The following is a 19273-nucleotide window of genomic DNA, read 5'->3' as shown; positions in this document are numbered from 1 at the left end:
TCAATGTATCGTTACAGCATGGCCACAAGGTGGCAGCAGTTCTCGGCCGTTGTAAACACAACTTTATGATGAACTTCAACGTTTTAGCCATTTGGAAAATCATAACAAAAAAAAACATCAATTAGAATGTGTTTATCCTCAATAATGAAGCTCCAACGCAAGATTTAGTGCCGGAGGGCCGCTCGGCGCCTCCTGACATCAGTCGCACGGCGAACACCGCGACGCAGACGGAGGAGAAACGAGGCGGCGCTACGCTGGAGCAGATGGGTCATATCCTGCACGCAGTCACTTTCCTCGGTCCGCCTTTCGCACTTTATCTCCTGGAAACCTCTGCAGGGACGTAGTGGGACTCAGTCAGCATGGAGGGAGCCAAAGGAGAGGAACGATCCGCCGAACAGGCTGCGTCCCTTTTTGGGACCCCAGAGGTGGAGAGTCAGAGAGGGAACACTGGAGCGGGCAAGAAGAGTAACTGGAAAATCCTTATAGGGGTATGTTTTGACCATAATTCCTATCTGCCTATTCCAAAAGAGCCTAGTTTTTGCCCACATGAGAAGTAGCTACCCCAACTAAGATGTATTTCCCCCCACGATGCAAGCAATAAATCGGATTATTGTAATTTATAGATATGTTCTGGTAGTGCTGGACGTGGACCACGAGGAGCTCACGCGATCCAATGTTTTAAACATTTTTTTTTTAAATTGTTAAACCAAGGCAGAAAGAAAGTTCTGTTTCCAGCAGTTCCCAGCGCAGAAACGTGTGTGAATTGGACTCAGCATCATCACAGCAGTGGTGTTAAAGGACAGAGGAGGCCACTATCACACCTACAGGCCGGCAGTGCTGTAGGTGTGAACGTGGAAAACAAACTGTTGCCACTCAAGTGCAAAGAAACAGGCGCCAAGAGAGTCTGCAGGAGGGGGTGAGGAAAACAATGAAAAGCGAGGAACACGAGGACAGTTCATTCATGGGAGCACACAGTACATGGGATTTACCAATGACAGACCACTCCATACTGACTAAACTCAGTCGTGTCCTGACAGCTCACACATTCAGCCTTTTGCCATTGTGAAATAAGCGCACACTGGGCTGCAGTGTGTTCCTGTTTGTTTGAGCCTGTAAATGCTGTTGCAACATTTTAGATGACAAAGACTTTGGTCATTAATCTTCAAGGCAACTTCAAAACTCTTCAATGGCGCCAACAGTGGAGTTACAGGTGAGCTGAGGAATCTGGCCTGTTTTTCGACAGCCTGGGCTCCATCCGGGTCTCTGTTCCTCTCCTCCAAACGCAGCTGTTCAGAAGTGCAGCCAGGCAGACACGTCATCCATGTGGCACTTTTCGCTGTTGTCAAGGCGTTCCCATCTGTGAATTAGAATAAATTAAAAGCTTTCTGACTCCACATGGATGAAATGAGCTTGATTACCTTCGTATGCCTGGCGATGATAATGATAAGAGTTAAACAGCCCTTCCCTGAACTAAAGTCTTACTTTTCCAAAATGCTCCTCTAATTACATACAGATAAGTTGGGGCTGCAGAAGCCTGCAGCCGACAGAGCTCTGCCTACACCCCCCCTTTGACTTTTTTGATTATAGAGCACCAAAACCAGCGTTGGGACAGTTGGAGATGGCGGTCAGGGAATTTTAAAATGACGGGCACGGCAGCTTTTCATTACATCCAGAATAAAGGACAAATGTCATTCTGGGATTGCAAAAGTCAGAAAAGAGTCCATATTAAGACACGCTAGCATCACAGTGTAACTTTTTAGGAATCGACCCGCCGCGCCTGGTTTTGGGTGAAGCGTAAGGCTGATAATGTTGCCACAGAAGTTGTGCTTATGAGGATTGGTACAGTTTGGAGTCCGGTAGATTTAAGGGCTGTTAGCAGAAACGTTCCTATGTTTCAGTCTGATTACCTACAGATGTCAGCAGCAGGCGGCTCACCAACTGTTCTCATCACTCCTGACATTTGTCGTCTGCCTTCCAGGTGGTGCTGCTGTTGCTACTGGTGGTCATCCTGGCTGTGGTGTTTTCTGTGACCAAGAGCCACGATGAATCAAGTGAGTGTAAACAAAGACTTCCGTGTGCATGCGGACAAAAGCGTTGAAATGTGAGCCCCACCCCTCTAATCTCTTAGCCACAGAGTTTTGCCTGTAATCAGACAGGAAAGAGGTGAAAATATGAGTCAGTGTTTTGGAGTCGTTAAAGGTTTTGCCACCCTCCTCAATTAGAGAATGTGCATTTCTATGAAATATCAGTTTAAACCTATCAAAATGATTGTCACTGACATTAACAGTCATCCTTAAATAAGAATCGTGTCCCTCACGTCAGCCCCAAATTCATGCGAATAGAACCAGTTTTAATAGAGTCCAGCCAAATAGAACTGTAGTGATCGTCCAGGAAAGTAAACATTTTGTAACTCTCGTCCCATGTTTGTGCTCTCAGTGAAGGGTCTCTCTGTTTACCGCAGACAGACAGGAATAACCGTCCTCTCAGGTTACATGTTGGGACGTTCCAGCATGATGACAATGCGAACTCCTGAACAATCAAATAATCTGTGTCCTGGGACCAACTAAGTGAAATTGCCGAGTCGTGCAAGAGCTCCCCTGTGAAGCGTTTAAGAAACTCCGCAGGAGCTCGAGTTACCGACCAGCTGGGGTTAGGGTTAGGGTTAGCAGGCAGAGGAGCGTTAACCCCCAGCGTATGAGCAGTTCATGGGATTTATTTCTGTCAGGCTCCAGTGATGAGGCTTTTTTAGCCCACCGTTCCAAAAACACGTCACAAACACACGTTTGAGTGACACGGGAATGTTCACCCGAGGCTGGCATGTTTTCCAACTCTCCCTCCAAGACGTGGGCAGCAGCGTCGCTGCGCTCTTTGTGCAGAAACCCACCTCGTCCATTTTGGGGGCGGCGGTTCGGACTGCGGGCAACTGCCGCCAGGATGGGTGGGGCTTTTTCTCTACTGTGGCATTCCGCTTTAATTCATAGCAAGCTAATACCAAAGCCAAATGGGCTATTTTCTCCTCATGACTCACTCGCAAACATGTACTTTCTCTCACTTTGATGCAACTTTGCAGGAAACTTCACATTTTTCACCAGGCTGCTATTGGAAGTGCAGCCTTTGGACAAAGATGGAAATAAAAAATAAATACTGTTAGATAAAGATAAAGTTAAACCCAAAACTGTTGTTTCCTGGAGACAGAGCACCCCAGTGTCTGACCTGGAGGGGCAGCGAGGAAGGGCGTCTCATAAATATGCTCTTCCTCTGTCCTGTCCTTTATTTTCATAAATATACGTGGAACTAGTTCAAGTTGGGCCTTGAAAAAACCTGTGAGGTGGTGATGTAGCTTCCTGGATGTAGAACTTGTGCCCTTAGTAGTGACCTTTAGAATGAGTTTCCAAACACACCCGACAGTAGACAATCACAGGTAGGATGTCATATACTCCCACGGTGCGGAAAACACTCTGATTTATCAAATTATCTGATCAGGATCTCTCACAGTCAAACACAGATGTTCACAGATGTCTTATTTCATAACTGGAACAGGAAAAATATATATGAATGTTCCTGGAGAAGAAAAGGTGAAAGTAGGTTAATAACAATTCATTTCCTTTTTCCTTTTTATGCCTTTGACCCACAGATCAAACTAAGGATTCACCAGGTTAATATCTGCTATCTGTCCAGGACTTAGTGTACAGATGGCTCTGGTATCCATGACAACACAGACCAGTGGTCAAGATTCTGTGATTCATTTCTTTGTGTGAAACAACTAATGTATTTTCCCAGCGAATCGCATAAATGATGCAGTAACACAGATAATAACACTCTTAACTTATCAGCTAAGCTGCATTTCCCTTTGACACCATTAGACCGTGTGTTTTTCATCCTTATTTGGAAATGAGTTTTACATCACATTAATGAGAATGTTAAGAGGAAAAAAATGCTCATCTCTTCATCAGGAGGAGAACTCTGGCTGCAGCAGACCGATGAAGGAATTCAGCAGCCACAGTGTCCATCGGGGTAACGTGATGTTTTTGTTTTTACACCTGTAAAGTCAGAAATGAGGCCGTTACAGTGGAAAGTTCTGTCTATCTTCTATTACATCATCTCCTCTCATCTGTGTCTTTCGTCATTGTTGGTGGCCGACCAAGAAAAAAGTCACCATCTATATGAGAACTAGGCTAACTGCAGCGATGAATGCGTCCTGTGTGGTTGTACACGGTCAAAAGCTTTTGTTTGCTTTTCTCTCCTGCTGAGGGTGTAACCAGACAGACTTTAACGCTGTGGAACGAAAAAGTTATGACTATAAATAAAGTTGTGTTTAGTTTGAAAGTGTCCTTTCAAATTCCTTAAGTCGGCAATTACACATGCTTACACTTACTCAGTCAGTTATTTTTATCACTCCTTTGGCCAGACTACACTTGCGGATGATTTGTTCTCAAAAGATGTCTATATTTTTGTTTTTTAAATGCTAACTTTTCTGAAAACATGTTGGCCTGTAGTTTATGGGCAACAGTTGAGACCTCCGGCAGCTAGAGGGCAGCGTGACAGTTTGTCTTCAGCTGTTTGACACTGTAGCCAAGTGTAACAACAAAACTAAGAATCAAGAACTCAATATGTCGTAACTACAGTTTATATAGATGTACAACCTAACAGCCCTCCTACGTAAAGTGAAGCATCTTAGTACCAGATATTTATTTAGTCTTCTGTTTTTCTTCCTGTTGTTACCACTTTTTGCAGCTTTTCCAAGCCTCCCCTCATCCTGGTGTCTCTGGACGGTTTCCGGGCAGAATACCTGAAAGACCACAGTAGCCACATTCCCGTCATCAATAAGCTGCGTAAGTCAGCAGCAGAGTTGATTCCTGAGCTGGTGGTGTGTTTGGACCGCATGAGGAGTGACAGACGAACACTCTGTTGCAGGAAAGGCTGGAACCACAACAGCACACCTGAGGCCTGTCTATCCCACAAAGACCTTCCCCAACCATTACACCATCGTCACTGTGAGTTGTAGCCTTTATCTGTGATCTACAAAAGTTAAGGAGGATTTTATTACAAGTACAAGAACATTTCCTCCTCCACCAATCGCATGAAACGATGGAAATATATATAATATAACCTGAACAAACAAACAAAAATAGCCAAGTTAAAATATGCTAGCACCCCCGGCTGAAATGCTGCCAGAGGAAATGGAATCCATGTGTGCAACAGACCAGAAAGCAGAAGTTGCATGTGGTGGAGCAGCTCAACTGCCACCAGACCTCTGTGGCATTTATATTGTAATTGTTCAGTCATTCACATTGATGCAGCATTTAAGGTTAATTAGTCTGTGAATCTGAACATTTGAACCGATCGGGGGTGAAGCTCTTTCTGTGGGGCGTTCAAGGTACCCCAATTGTTTTTGGTGTGTTTTAGTTTCCTGATATACACCAACTCTGACTCGACTTTACAGTGGGACTGTTCAGTGTGCCGCGCTGCTGTTTGAGATCATCATTTGGAGTTTTTCCCTTCATGGAATCCACAGTACTATTAAGATTTTTTTCAAAGAGCAGCCGCAGAGCTGGCAGGGAGTTCCTGGAATCACACCCAGACATTTCTGTGGTTACTACAGTATTTATGACCCCATGACGTCCCTGCAGCCAAAAGCAGCCGGCGTTGATTGAGCGTTGTTATCTGCCACTGCTGCAGGGTCTGTATCCCGAGTCTCACGGGATCGTGGACAACAAGATGTACGATGTGTCCCGGAACGCTTTCTTCAGCCTGAAGACGGAAGAGAAGTTTAACTCAAAGTGGTACCAAGGAGAGCCAGTAAGTGAAGGATGGGCTTCCCGGTCGGGAGATCGAATCTGTGGCAAATCTGAGGCATTTTCATGGAATTATTCTGTCACGCTCCGGCCTGACAAAGATGGATTTTCACCACTGATTAATGACCAATAGTGCTTCATCAATCTCATCCCTTCTCCTTGCGATAGGAAGCCCTCTCAAATAGAGCATGCAGGGTCAGCGGCTCTGTCAGGAACAGAGAGGAAAAATCACTCTTAATGCAGCTTTTCCCAATGATCGAAATAATGGAACCGCTGCTGCACGAAGGGACAATCAGATATTGAGCCATCTCTGGACTCTGAGAGGTTCCATTGAACTTGACTCCATTTAGCTTGATGGCTTTAGGAGCATATGTGACCTTCGACCCCTTTGAATTGAGTTTACAGCATCTTCCCCACATCTGAGCCTGACCCAGAGTTCTAATCCTTCAGTAAAAAATGAAAGGAGTTCAAGCTCTAAGTGAACGTAGGGGTGATTTTCAAAGGGCGTTTAATCGAGTGAAACGTGTGTGAAGTGGTCGTGTCACCTTCTCAGATCTGGGTCACAGCCATTCGTCAGAAACTGAAGACGGCGACCTTCTTCTGGCCCGGGTCAGACGTCGCCATCAACGGCACCTTTCCGAACTTGTACAAGAAGTATGACAGGTAAGAGCGGCTCCGTGTTACAGGCTCAGTCCCACAGGATCCTGTTTAGTTTCTAGGTCGCGTCTTCTAAAGTTAAAGAAAAGCAGCAGATGTGGCGATCTCGCACTCACGGTCCATTTCTTCGTGGTGCACAGGAGCGTTTCCTTCGAGGACAGAGTGGCGACGCTGTTCGACTGGCTCAGTTTACCTGAAGATCAAAGGTAAATCTGGCGCCTCAAAGCTACGGGAATCTGCCGCGTTCCTGGTCATCACGGCAGCTGTTGTTGTTTCAGGCCTGACTTTTACACCCTGTACCTGGAGGAACCGGATGCATCCGGTCATCGATACGGCCCGACGAGCAGCGAGGTCAGACATTCTCTTAATATTTATCCTGCGGGATTTTGCCTCGTTTAAGGGAGAGAGGTGTCACAGCACCCTGGTGGGGTCAAAGTTCAACCTGGGAAAGCAGCTGAATTCAGACACCCCTTCATCAACTGTGGCAGCAGCATCTGTTGCCACAAGACGGCGTTGTCTATTTAGCATGTTTGACAGGAAGTGATGTCAGTGGCCACTTCTGTGCCTTCAGGTGGTCAGCGCTTTGAGAAAAGTCGATGGAATTCTGGGAATTCTGATGGACGGGCTGATCCAGAGAGGCCTGCTGCGCTGCGTCAACGTGATCGTTGTGTCGGATCACGGTGAGCTCGCTGTCACACACACACACACACACACACACAAAAAGAGAATCCTTTATGGGAAAGAGAACGGGTTGATGTTGTTGTTGTGTGTCACAGGTATGGAGGAGGCCTCGTGTGAAAGGGCCGTATTTGTGTCAAACTACCTGGAAAATACGGACGACTTCAACCTCATCCAGGGCCCGGCTGCTCGCATCAGACCCACCCGCCTCCCTGAGAACTACTTCTCCTGTGAGTTCCCGTGCACGGCATCATTGAGCGTGTGTCTCATTTCTGACCGCCGGCCTCTGTTTTTCCCCCTCAGTCAACTACGAGGGCCTGGTGAAGAACCTATCGGTATGCCAACTATTCCAAATGGATAATTTTGTACTCATAATGGGGATGAGGGACGATCCCACAGTTCAGCTCCGTGAGAAACAAGTCTTCTGTCCCTGACTCCCGTCTGCTGTGTGTATTCTGAAGTGCAGGACCGCTAATCAGGTAATGACACCATACCTGAAAGAAAACCTCCCCAAACGGCTGCACTTCGCCTACAACAACCGCATCGAGAGAGGTCACCTGTACATGAAGAGTGGATGGCAGGCTGCGCTGTGAGTCTCTTCGGCCCGTTCAGGTCGCAGCGAGGCAGAGTCACGTGGCGTAAATTTCTGTCTCTCTTCAGGGGGTGCTATAAACGGCTATTGTACAATGATCACCTATCCATTTTGTTATGCTGTGTAGCCTAAATGTGGAGAAGATAAAGAAAAACCAAAGCAATATCAGGAAAAGTGATTATATGCGTTTATAGGATCAATTTAAAACCACGTAGCATAAAGAAATAACAAACTGACTCAATTCTGCTCAGCCGGATGTGATCTGATGGTATAAAATCACTTTATAAGCGTGTGTGAGCCAGATTTTAAGGTATCAGGGCAACGGCGCCGCTATCATTTATGATGAATGTTGGACAAAATGTGGGAGACGAGGGATGGTAGCAATCATGCAATCATGGAACCATACGGCTGAAATGACTCAGCGTTTAAGTTACTTAGAGTTCAGCTTTGCCCACCCTGGAATTCTTTAGGATTAATGGAGCCGCATTGCTCTCATCCCTGTGTTTACTTTCCCTGTCTGGACAAGCCTTTTCCTTTCTCTCTCTCAACAGCAACCGCAAGGAAGTCAAATACTGCACGGGGGGATTCCACGGCTCTGATAACCTCTTCACCAACATGCAGGTCAGAGGGCTCCTCACTGTTACATCTTCCTAATCTAGCATCATAATCTGGAAGAACGACGGGAGCGGCTCGCTGTTGTTCCGTTCTGTTTGTAGTGCTGTTGAATTACAGCCGGAACGGATCCATCCGTATATGGATTTTCATTTTTGGCATCCTCAAGTCCCTCCCCTGTGAGATGGAGGTATCAGTTGTAATTTCACTGCTTTGAAAGACACAGGAAGTCCCACCAGGGTGTTGCGTGGTGCTCTAAATGCTACTCCAAAGCCTTCATTTGAACTTGCTGCGATCGCGTTTGTTTCTGTCTGCCACGTTCAAGTCAGTCATCATAATGCGTCTGTTTTTGTTGCCAGACGTGGTTTACACTGGAATTCAAATAAGTATAATTGGCTTACAAGGTTGAGTTGGAAGAAAAGTAAACAGTCCGGCCAGTTGCTTTTTTCCCTGCCCACACACAGCAGTAGAAGAGCCGCGAGGGCCCGGCACACACACTCCTCTTCCCGGCACATACACTCCTCTTCCCGGCACACACACTTCTTTCCCCTGCACATGTGTCTAAATCCCACCCAGATGGCCCCTTTCCAAGGTTATGTGAGGTCATTCTGCTGCGTTAGTTTATTTTAGCTCTTTGTGCAGGTTGTGTGGATTTTGATACCGGCGTTGCAGCTAAAATGGTCCTCAAACACAAATGAATCAAAGAACAAATGTCACTCTTCCGCAGGCGATCTTCCTTGGTCACGGTCCAGGATTTAAGTACAACACAGTCGTGGAGCCCTTTGAAAACATTGAAATATATAACCTCATGTGTGGTAAGTATATCTTCATATCTCTATTGCAAATTGACATCAACAAACATGCTGAGTTTGCCATGAGAGAAGGATATGAAATCTGGATATGATACAGGTTGCCAGGCAACCAGAGAACACACTTTGGTACAAAACAATCTCTCTGCATTCAAATAGTATGGTTAAAATGTGATTTTAATTGAAATGACTAGCATTAGCAGTGCTGGGCTCACTCGTGATGGCATCTTAAACCACTCTAGAAGTGTTTGGTTTTCATTTTTTTTAAATGTTTCTTTTCATCAGCTGCTTTGAATGAGTACAATTTCCAACCTTTGATGTTATCAAAGCTCACCACTGCAGCCTTTTATGGGGCGGCAGCCTGAGAGGGCAGTGAGGACGGTAGTGTTGCGACCTGTGATCGGCAGCTTGTTTAGATGGCAGTAATTTCGATCTTTTTGTTGAGAACATGATCACAGTGATCACTTTTTGGTGATATTTGTCATAGTTTTGGCAGTTCAAAAGAAGGACCAGGTGAACTGACTCCTGAATGTAGCTTAAAGCTAAAATCACTTGGGCAATCTGGACGTCACAACGGAGAAGAACCTAACTTCTGCCTCACAATCTTTACACAATCATATTACACACAGGCTGATTAGTTGTCTTCCTCGATGTGATGGATTAAATGTAGGCAGCAACAGCCACATCACCTCCATGCTCTCCATTTCCTCTCCAGACCTCCTTGGGATCCGTCCTGCTCCAAACAATGGCTCGCACGGCAGTCTGAATCACCTCTTGAGGCGTCCCGTCCACTTACCGGTGCATCCGGCACAGCTCTCACATGACAGCCAGTGCGAGGCCAACTCCTCCGTCCCAGCCCCCCATCCACCATGTGCCTGCAGTTTCCAAACCCAGGAAATGGTACGTGTTGATCCGGGCCGCCGAACATTCTCACTGGTGCAAGGTGGCGGCCTCGCACGCAAGCTAACAGTGGCGATTTCCTTTCAGGAGGCCGCCCTGAACAGCCAGATGCAGATTAATGACAGTAGGTTTCTTATTGTTTCTTTTAGTGCTCATTTCCTTTTGCATCAACATTCTCACCTTTTTCATCCAGGCACTAAAGCGAAGCTCCGTCGCCTCCACCAACCTTTCGGCACCCCCGGAGTCCTCCAGGCCGGGGTCACCTTCTGCCTCCTCCATCACGTCGACTACCTCAACGGCTACAGCCGCGACCGCCTCATGCCCCTCTGGGTGTCTTACACCATCCAACCGGTTGTGAGTTCTGCCACTCGTGTTTCATGTGGGGTTCTAGTTTGACGGGAGAGTGTGAGAGGGTGTTTGGTATTTAAAACAGCTTCTCTGAGCAACTAAAACACTTGTCTTTCTCGCGGTGCAGTTGGGCTTTAGTGTAAACGATGACCTCAGGGCGAGCCGCCTCCTCTGGGAGGGTTCACACTGTTGTGCTTTGCTGTCTCAATGATGGAGCATCGAAGCGCTATTGATGTTAGCTTTATAAGGAGTCTTTCCCGTTCAAACCGAGCAGGCTGACATTTCTATTCCTGCACGTACAGGCTATTTTGCAATTAAATAATTAACCAGCGCCTTTATTTAAACCTTTGAAGTAAAAATAGTTTTACAGATTCAACAAGGCGCCCAGCGATGGGTGTTTTTTTCAGTAATTCAGCTCAATCTCAAAGGGGATTTTCAGATAAACTGTTCCAAATGTGAACATATCGGTATGGAAAATGTTACCATGCTGAAATTTTAAATCTGCATGAATGTTCATGTCTAGTGAACATCCATCTGTTAACATTTCATTGAGCCTGCTCATGTTTAGCTGTGCTTGGAGGTGTTAGCAAATGTCATGTGTGTCGTGTATTGCTGCAAGTGCGGTATTCTCATTCACATTTAAAAAAAAAAAAAGTTCCTCCATTTGGCTCTGCATCTTTGTGTCTACAGTTTATCTTAGTCTGTTCGTTAATTCATAATAATAGACATTTTTTCCCCACACTGTTGCTACTCACGGATCATTTCTCTCAGACCAGAGTCCAACCCCTGAGCCCGGGGTCAGTGGAGTGTGTTCGTGCTGACGTGCGAGTTCCAGCAGCCACCGGCCAGCTGTGTCTGCCCTATGGCCTCCTGCACCCCCCTAGTGAGTGTGTGTCCGTGTGTGTGTGTGTGTGTGTTTGAGGACATGCTGTCCTCAGCTTGGTGTTGAATTCAACATGACATGTTTTAGAGGCACATTCAGATGTAAAAATGCACCCGCACGCTCATCCTGTTAACTCACGTGTCTCTGAAGAGAAATGAATTTCATTTTTAACATGAAACTTACTAATGTAAAGGACTTAAAACAATTCTACTGGTAGTTGTTTCCTTGATTGTGACACCGCCATCACAGGAATTCTATGTTTGAATATGTACCCTTATTTCAAAGATTTTAGAGTTGCTGAATTGTCCCTTTCGCTGTTTAGATCTGAGCGTCCTGGGGTCTCCCACAGACTCTAAGATCACGAGCAACGTAGCACCAATGTTCCCTGCATTCACAGGTGAGACGGAGACTTAATTTGTTCGACTTCTGCGGTGGAATTTATATAAAATAATTCAACTTGGTTATGAAACGGGTCTGATTTATAGACTGGCCTGTCGCCCGGCTGCATTAAAGGTGATTCAGATAGAATGACACACAAGTTAAAGTAGACCTTTGACTTAAGCTAGTCATTATGTAATTATGATCCCATGCAGCAGCATACAGCATGTGCGTAGTTCGCAAACATTTGGTCATTTGTTGTGTGTGTGTGTGTGTGTGTTTTGGGGTTTTTTTGCCAGAGGATTTAATCAATGGGAGGGACACAAATAGCTTTGGAACTTTACAGGGGCCACCCATATTGTGAATGGAAACTCTGAGATGAGGGATCCCGCAGAGAGAAAATTCCCCGCAAACTTTATATTATGCACCGATAGTGCCTCCTGGTGGCACATATGTGGAATTACAGCGAGGAGCGGGCTGTGGGAAATGGCCAGGTTTGAGATAAAACTTGGAAATAAATTTAAAAAACAACAAAAAAGTCAAAGTCAATTGACTTTAACTGGTAATGGCCAAGACTGAATTTGTGTTATCATGCTTACCAGGTAGGATTTATCATTCTTGCTTTTTTTGTGCTTTGTGTGATCTTCCCACAGGTGTTTGGAATCATATACACGATGTTCTCCTCCCAAAGTATTCCCAAGAGCTGAACGGCGTGAACGTCATGAGCGGGCCCATATTCGATAAAGACTTTGACGGAAATGTTGATCCCCTGGAAGCGAGCTCAGGGTAGGGCGCGCGTTGGTGCAAGACAGAGTTTACAGTTTGCCAGTTGACCGGCATTGTGTCATTTCCCGTCTGTTCACCTTAAGAAATCTTTTTCGCCATCAGCTTCTCAAGTTTTCATGTTAATCCGCAAGCTCACGTTCGTTTGTCAACTGTTGCCGTTAAACTTTTTTTTTTTAAACACAATGAATTTCCTCCTTTTTTTCTTCTTTTTTGACCATTTTATCCCTTTGAGGGGATGACAGGGTGGACGCTGCATAAGGGCAAAGGCAGATCAGCAGTAGAAAGCTAAATTTATTGTATTTAAAAATATCCTGGTGGTCCGGTGCTGTCCAGCAGCCCACTCTGCGCCACTAACTTTATTAACAAGTTGAAAATCGGATCAGCTTTTTTTCCTGCCAGCTCAATAAATCGAAGAACTCAGTGAGGGTTGCAGTTTCTGATCTTGTTCCTTTGCCGTCCAGGAACGGGGCCCTGGGCTCGCCCACACATTTCTTCATCATCCTGACCAGCTGCAGGAACCCGACCTTCAGCCCCGTCGACTGTGTGGGTCCCCTGCGGGTCCGGTCCTTCGTCCTACCTCACAGAGAGGATCACACAGAGAGCTGCGCTGTGAGTGACCCCTCTGGCTGCCTCTGCAGGACCCAGCTGACACATCCCACACTGGAAAACATGATCGTGCATCACATCCCTTCACTTTTTTCCTCAGATGGGGTCAGACCTGACGTGGGTGGAGGACTGGCTGCAGCTCCACGTGTCCCGAGTGCGAGACATCGAGCTCCTGACTGGACTGAGCTTCTACCACGACAGGCTGTCGGTGGAGGAGACGCTAGAGCTGAAGACTTTTATACACAGTGCACAAAATCACTGACTGAATCCGTAACGTCCAGAAGGAGCCATGTCCATTCTGTCCATCAAGACTCCGTCCACAGAGACACGGACAGAGGACCTACAGCGTGGGTCTGAAAACCATCCCTGTGCTCACATTTCCAGCCAGATTTTTCCTTTGATTTTGTATCTGTAATTTGGAATATTTTATAAAGTTCTGACTCTGATCTGTCTGGGGTTTTTTCCCATGCTGATACAAATATTTTTTTGGAACCAAAGACACATCTGCTGAGCAGCTGCACTGTTTTCTTAAAACGTTATCATGACCGAAATAAAAGATAGAGGAGTGGAAGAGGTTCTGAGCCTTTCATCCGAACTTCGTTGCGTTTCGGCCTGTGGTTTTTTAGGTCACATCGTCCCACCCTTGCACAAGCCTTTGTGAATTTCCCATTTGGCGCCACCACGCCAAACAAGCCATTTGTAGAAAAATGAGCACCTTCCATTTTCATTTCAGGGCTGGATTTTCTTTTCTACTGCAGACTCATCACGTCTGCACTTACCTGCTCTCAGACGCTTTGCAGGCAGAAAAACTGAACTTTCGCATGGTAGATGGTGCTTTTTGGGGGGTGGGGGGGGGGGGGGTGCTTCAGATTGCACAACATGTGTGAAACCCAAAAGGAAGGAAACTGAGCTCTTTTATCTTTCGTGCTGTGTATAAATTCTGCCACTTCCTCTGGCTGACCACTCCAGTACAGCGGGCCTGATGGTAAGATCTTTGCAGTCTTCTCTCCTCTGTGTGTGTGTGTGTGTGTTGTGTGTGTGTGTGGGGGGGGGGGGGGTTAAAAGGGGCACGTCAGTAGACTCAACATTGTGGGTCGCACCTCAATGGTGACCTTTGACATTCCAGTTTTGATCCCAATCGATTTGATCCCTCGGCAGACCAGTCAGATCTCCCACCGTGTTGAACATAGTTTGCCAACACCCCCTGAAAGAACCCGTCTGCTCAGTGAAACAGAAACCTGGTTGCTGCTGTCGCACAGCTTCCACTATGTGGTGATCAGGCTGCATCACAGTGGTCTTCCAGGAAGACACCACGTGAGCAGGGTTTTTTCTTTCCTCGTCTACTCTTCCATATTTGGGTGACAGCATCTACGCTCTAGTGTCCTTTACTGTCACTGCTGCGGTGGGCTCACGCCCCTTCTTCTTAGATAGGAACTCGCACTCATTACCGAACTGACCTGAATCATGAGTGCGCTCTTCGTGGGAAATGCCAAATGAGTCTGTTGACGTGCCAATGGTCGTGTCACGCCGGGTTCCCTGGAACCCTTCGAACCAGGAGATCTTTAAATAACACCTTACAGAGTAGAATCGACAACTGACCCTGAGTCAGCCTGTACGGCAACCAAACTAAGGTCCGCCCGTGCAAAAATGGGACATAGGGCCCCCACAACCACGCAAGGGTGCACAAAATTGTTGCTCAAAGGGGCAAAACTCACAAGGACACAGGGCGAAAGACAGATGAACTGACCGGCAGACAAAAAGAAGGAAGTGCAGCACACCGTGGGCCATCAATAATGCAAGGCTTGGCATTTAGTTTGTTGTGGCATCAGTGAAGCACCACTGCTCTTCCTGCCACCGAGGGACCAGGAGCAGTGGATGAGGGAGGGGAGGACGAGGACGCGCAGCAGAGAATCAGCCGCGCCTCTGAGTTTCACTCCTCCTCAGATCCTGTATGGGGAGGTTCTCGCTGACTGTGCCACCATGTCGACTTGGTGCCTGCATCAATATTGAAACAGGGGCTTTTTGCAAACGCTCGTGGAGCTCTGACGTGGACAGAGATCAGCGTCAGGAGACGAGGGGACGCCGCAGATTAAAAATAACCCTCTCTCCCTCTCTCTCTTTGTCTTCTCAAAGAGGAGGGACCTGTAGGGGGAGGTTTTAAGAGACGCAGAGAGAGAGAGAGAGAGCCAGAGAGATGAGCGCCAGTGACTGTTTTCTGAAGATGGATTTAGGTTTGCTTCAGTCTCAGGAGCGAGAAAGAGTCCTGGAGGTTCTCAGAAGGGACAAGCAGCTGCGCACCATAGAGGAGAACAGGATAAGGTGAGGCTTTATGGGCAGGAACCCACAAATATAATGGTTATCAAACTTTTCCACTGCTCAGTTTAAAGACTGCTTGTCACTGTCCTCAGGAGGATGAAGCATGAACTCCAGGAGCTGCGAAGGAGAGGCGCAAAGAGCTACACCCGCCAGTACGGCGAGCGGACGTGTGCCCGCTGCCAGAGGCCACTGGGAAAGTTCTGGAACTTGGGTGCCGTGTGCCTCGGATGCAGCCACAGGATCTGCAGCAAGTGCCGCGTGGGCGTGGGAACGGAGGACTGGAGGTGCACGGTCTGCCACGCCTGCAGGTTAACCTCATTCTTGACTTACTGTTACTGAGCACGCCATCCAAACTTGGTGCACGAGCACCTGAACCTCATAATTGCTCATGATGTCATGAGAACTTTGTTTTTGGTACATGACCGGATAGTTAAATGTCTTGGAGGATGTGAATGCCACAATAAACCTGCAAACAAGCTTTTCTGCTGCTACCACAGGGCTACAAATGTTACTACTAGTTTATTCGTGGTCGAAAATGAAACAACTTTTTCAAATTTGAAGTCTGTGAAGACTGTGATCTTCAACTGGTGCATTTTAAATGTGCAAAAAGTACAACTTGCTGGGGAAAACGTGGAGAGACAGTAAAGGAGCAAAGCTTTTCCAAAGACTGAATAAACATTAAAGATGAGCGGTTGTTTTCATTTGTTTTTCCTTTCAGAGAAGTGAAGTTCAGATCAGGAGACTGGTTCATAGAGATGAGGGCAAACAAATTTCCAGTCACCGCAGGTTTGTTTAAATGACTATATTTTTTAAAGGTTCAATGCAATATTGATGTTCTATTCTGAGCGATAAAATATGGAGGATCCCAGCAGAATTTACACAGTGAATCCATGTGTGTGTGTGTGTGTGTGTGTACGCACTCGCGCGCGCGATGTAACATTTCTTGTCTTTTCCTCAGACAAATACGAGACCACTGGAGAGAAGCTGTTACAGGCGTACAGCGTCCACAGGTGCTCTTCAGTGTTCTCTTATCCATTTTAAATGCTTCTGAAAAAGGCACACTGGAAAATCTTACTCTCCCCTCACTCATTTTTAGCAGCCACATATCAGTCATACCTCCTACTCCTCCACCTCACATGGATCAGCAGTTCCTGAGCAGACTGGGGGTAAGGCATGCACATGTTTCCAGTGTTACTGATGACATGGGGGTGTTGAACGTGCAACCTGAGGGACAAATGAACGTTCTGCTCCACAGGATTTTAAAGACTCAAAGCCTTTCACCAAGTCTGTTGAGGATCTGATGGTGTCCTTCACAAGTCAAATTAAAAGTAAGTTTTGCTTTTGAGTGTGGAGTTATGCAACTTGACGAGATTAGATGCTAGATTTCAATCACACACACAGATACACGCACACACAAACCGCAAAGGAAGCAGCGCCTCACCGTCCAAACAGCTTAAGCAGAAACTGCAGATGCAGGATGATGAAGACAGATTAGTCTTTTAAACTGAGCTCAGTCCTTCCGCTTTGCGCTTCCTCAAAACAGAGATTTCCACCTCACAAAACGACGTGAGAGGAGATCTGCTGAGTGTCAACAGCAACCGGAGACGGTCCCACTTTCAGTACAGCACACAGAAGAGCCTGTCTGACACCGAAATCAACAAATCCGGCCACGTGAGTAGCTGCAGCAATAGAACAGACATGCCTGAATGAGGGTAACCTGGGAAATTAACCAGTCTGCTACTGATGGTCCAGCTCTACCATGGTCCCAGTTTACCAAACCTGTTCAAAAAAGACAGTGACCAGGAAGAGTCTTCCACTGGAGCAGAAGAAGAGACCTCCTTTGGTTCTGATTATTCAATAGGGAAGAGGGTAGGAAGATTAAAATACTACTAAAAATCTGCTCTGGTCTCGGAGTCTGGAGTCATTCTGCCTTTGCAAGTGTAAAACGGGGCCTTCTGTCTGTGTTGGACCCCCCTCAGGGCAGCAACAGCAGCAACAGCACAGACTGCGGAGTGTTCGAGAGCGTCAGTGTGACGGGAGAGCTGGAACTTTCCCTCAGCTACAACGCCAAGAATTCCTGTCTGGAGGTCACGGTGGGCGCCGGCAGAAATCTCAGCTATGGAGACCCCAAGAAGAAGAAGTGTCACCCGTGAGCTTAGTGTCCTCTACAGCACGCCTTCGCCTCCGTGCAACACCAACCTCAGCATCTTGCACGTCTCTTCTCAGATACGTCAAACTGTGCGTGCTTCCAGAGAAGAGCAGCAAACTGAAGACGGCCGTAAAGAAAAACACCACAGATCCCATTTTCAATGAGGTTTTAAAGGTAAATGTAATTATTTGGATTGTTAACTCTTTGTGTTCTGTAGTTTCATTTGTCTGTTTCGCAGTATCGCGTAGAGCGCCACCTGCTGCTTGGGAAACGACTCCAGGCCTCCGTGTGGCATTCAAGGACCCTGAAACGGAAATCCTTCCTCGGTGAGGTCCTCATCCCCCTGGACGGCTGGAGGTTCGAGGACAAGGCTTTCCAGTACTCCAACTGGTATCCGCTCAGTCCGAAGGTGAAACAACGAGGTTCATTTATTATCTGTGATCAAAATAATATTGATATGGGGGCAAAAGATTCAAAACGTCTGCGTCTTCTAAAAAAACCTTCCAGCTCTTATTCTTCTGTAAAGCTATTAAATTGTTACTCATGTTTCATTATAAAGTTGCCTATAAGGTTTCCCTCCTTATATGTCTTTAGGTTTTAATCTGGACACAGTCAGGCTAACTCTTATTTCCAGTCTTTAGCTGAACTAATGGCCTCCAATAAGCACCAGGATGTAGTAAAACTCAATATGAAACATAAGTTAATAAGGTGGATGCATTCTTTTTTCTTTTCTTTTTTTTTGGTTAAATGTAATTTGCCATCTTTGGAATGTCTTTGCAAGAGTAAGTGTTTTGATTGCTTTATGACTACATGTTTTTAATAATACTGTAGTGTAATATATATGCATTTATATTTAGTTTTTACTTATTCTTACATCGACCTTCAAACCATGAAAGCCATATGGTTAAAAATAATATTTCTGCTTATTTTGACTTAATTTCTTTCTGATTTCCTGTTCCAACCTTAGTGTCCTGAAGGTAGCGCTCTGGAGCTGGACTGAGGAATACTGAGCTGCATCAGCGACAGTAAGAATTATACTCTTATATTATAAATCGATCCTTTTCGATTAATAGTTAATCGATTAATGCATCACAAAAAAATAAATTCATGGGTTGAGTCTATGGTTATCATATGGTGACCGTAAACCATCCTAGATGAAGTGATAAGTGATGGTCACTAGAGGGCGGTATAGCACTCATTTTGAACACTTGTTCGGTTTCGGTTAAACCGCTTGTTACAATGATCAAGTGCCTTCATTAAAGTTGCCAAACACCTTCTGTCTGCAAACAATTTAGGACACATGTGTCAGAGTGTAAATATGCTGCATTGTAGTTCTGCACAAGGTGCGTCCTGTGTGTTCTGGAGTGTTTCTTTTAATCAATACATAAGAGACTTAAGGGTTTAATAAGCATGAGTGTGTATTTATGTCAATTATTTGTGTGTGTGTGTGTGTGTGTGTGTGTGTGTGTGTGTGTGTGTGTGTGTGTGTGTGTGTGTGTGTGCGCGCGTGCGTGCGTGCTTAGGTGTCTGATGCTAGGAGGAGGCTCTCACAGACAACTCCCACTCCAAAGGGTGACACCAGATTTCACAAAGACCATCCCTTTTTATGAGACAGAGGACTTCTGTTTATTTATGTCATAAATTAATTACACTATTGTTATCTCTATTTACTTGTATTGAATAAACTATATATGGCTTATGAAACGTGAATGTGTCTGAATTTACACTCTTCATCCTACTGTCATCGTAAGGATAAATACATTC

The 19273-nt window shown here is 46.0% G+C and overlaps 2 protein-coding genes across 4 annotated transcripts; both read left to right on the top strand.

The window, feature by feature from the left end:
* Positions 1-122: 122 nt before the first annotated feature.
* enpp1 (ectonucleotide pyrophosphatase/phosphodiesterase 1) lies at positions 123-13615 on the top strand. Of its 2 annotated transcripts, none has more exons than XM_057016333.1 (23): positions 123-488; positions 1979-2051; positions 3954-4014; positions 4735-4832; positions 4915-4994; positions 5680-5799; positions 6349-6458; positions 6593-6658; positions 6731-6803; positions 7024-7132; positions 7229-7360; positions 7434-7465; positions 7592-7719; positions 8274-8343; positions 9062-9149; positions 9859-10043; positions 10131-10167; positions 10237-10397; positions 11163-11274; positions 11597-11671; positions 12306-12438; positions 12900-13047; positions 13145-13615. In XM_057016333.1, exons 1-23 carry the CDS (start codon positions 360-362, stop codon positions 13304-13306), a joined length of 2382 nt encoding a protein of 793 aa, XP_056872313.1. In that variant the 5' UTR covers positions 123-359; the 3' UTR covers positions 13307-13615. The 2 variants fall into 2 exon arrangements, with proteins under 2 accessions (XP_056872313.1, XP_056872314.1); XM_057016334.1 differs by lacking the exon at positions 123-488 and adding an exon at positions 502-1210.
* Positions 13616-13894: 279 nt separating this feature from the next.
* sytl3 (synaptotagmin-like 3) lies at positions 13895-19213 on the top strand. Of its 2 annotated transcripts, XM_057016336.1 has the most exons (14): positions 13895-14029; positions 15178-15363; positions 15453-15668; positions 16079-16146; positions 16319-16370; positions 16457-16526; positions 16616-16688; positions 16904-17031; positions 17113-17229; positions 17340-17509; positions 17587-17683; positions 17748-17918; positions 18477-18534; positions 19033-19213. In XM_057016336.1, exons 2-13 carry the CDS (start codon positions 15239-15241, stop codon positions 18507-18509), a joined length of 1320 nt encoding a protein of 439 aa, XP_056872316.1. In that variant the 5' UTR covers positions 13895-14029; positions 15178-15238; the 3' UTR covers positions 18510-18534; positions 19033-19213. The 2 variants fall into 2 exon arrangements, with proteins under 2 accessions (XP_056872316.1, XP_056872317.1); XM_057016337.1 differs by lacking the exon at positions 13895-14029 and having other exon boundaries at positions 14147-15363.
* Positions 19214-19273: the final 60 nt, after the last annotated feature.

Source organism: Takifugu flavidus, chromosome 19 (assembly GCF_003711565.1).
Source record: "Takifugu flavidus isolate HTHZ2018 chromosome 19, ASM371156v2, whole genome shotgun sequence".
In the NCBI taxonomy this organism is placed as follows: Eukaryota; Metazoa; Chordata; class Actinopteri; order Tetraodontiformes; family Tetraodontidae; genus Takifugu; species Takifugu flavidus.
Note: the sequence above shows the minus strand (reverse complement) of the source record. Positions and strands in the feature narration are given on the sequence as shown.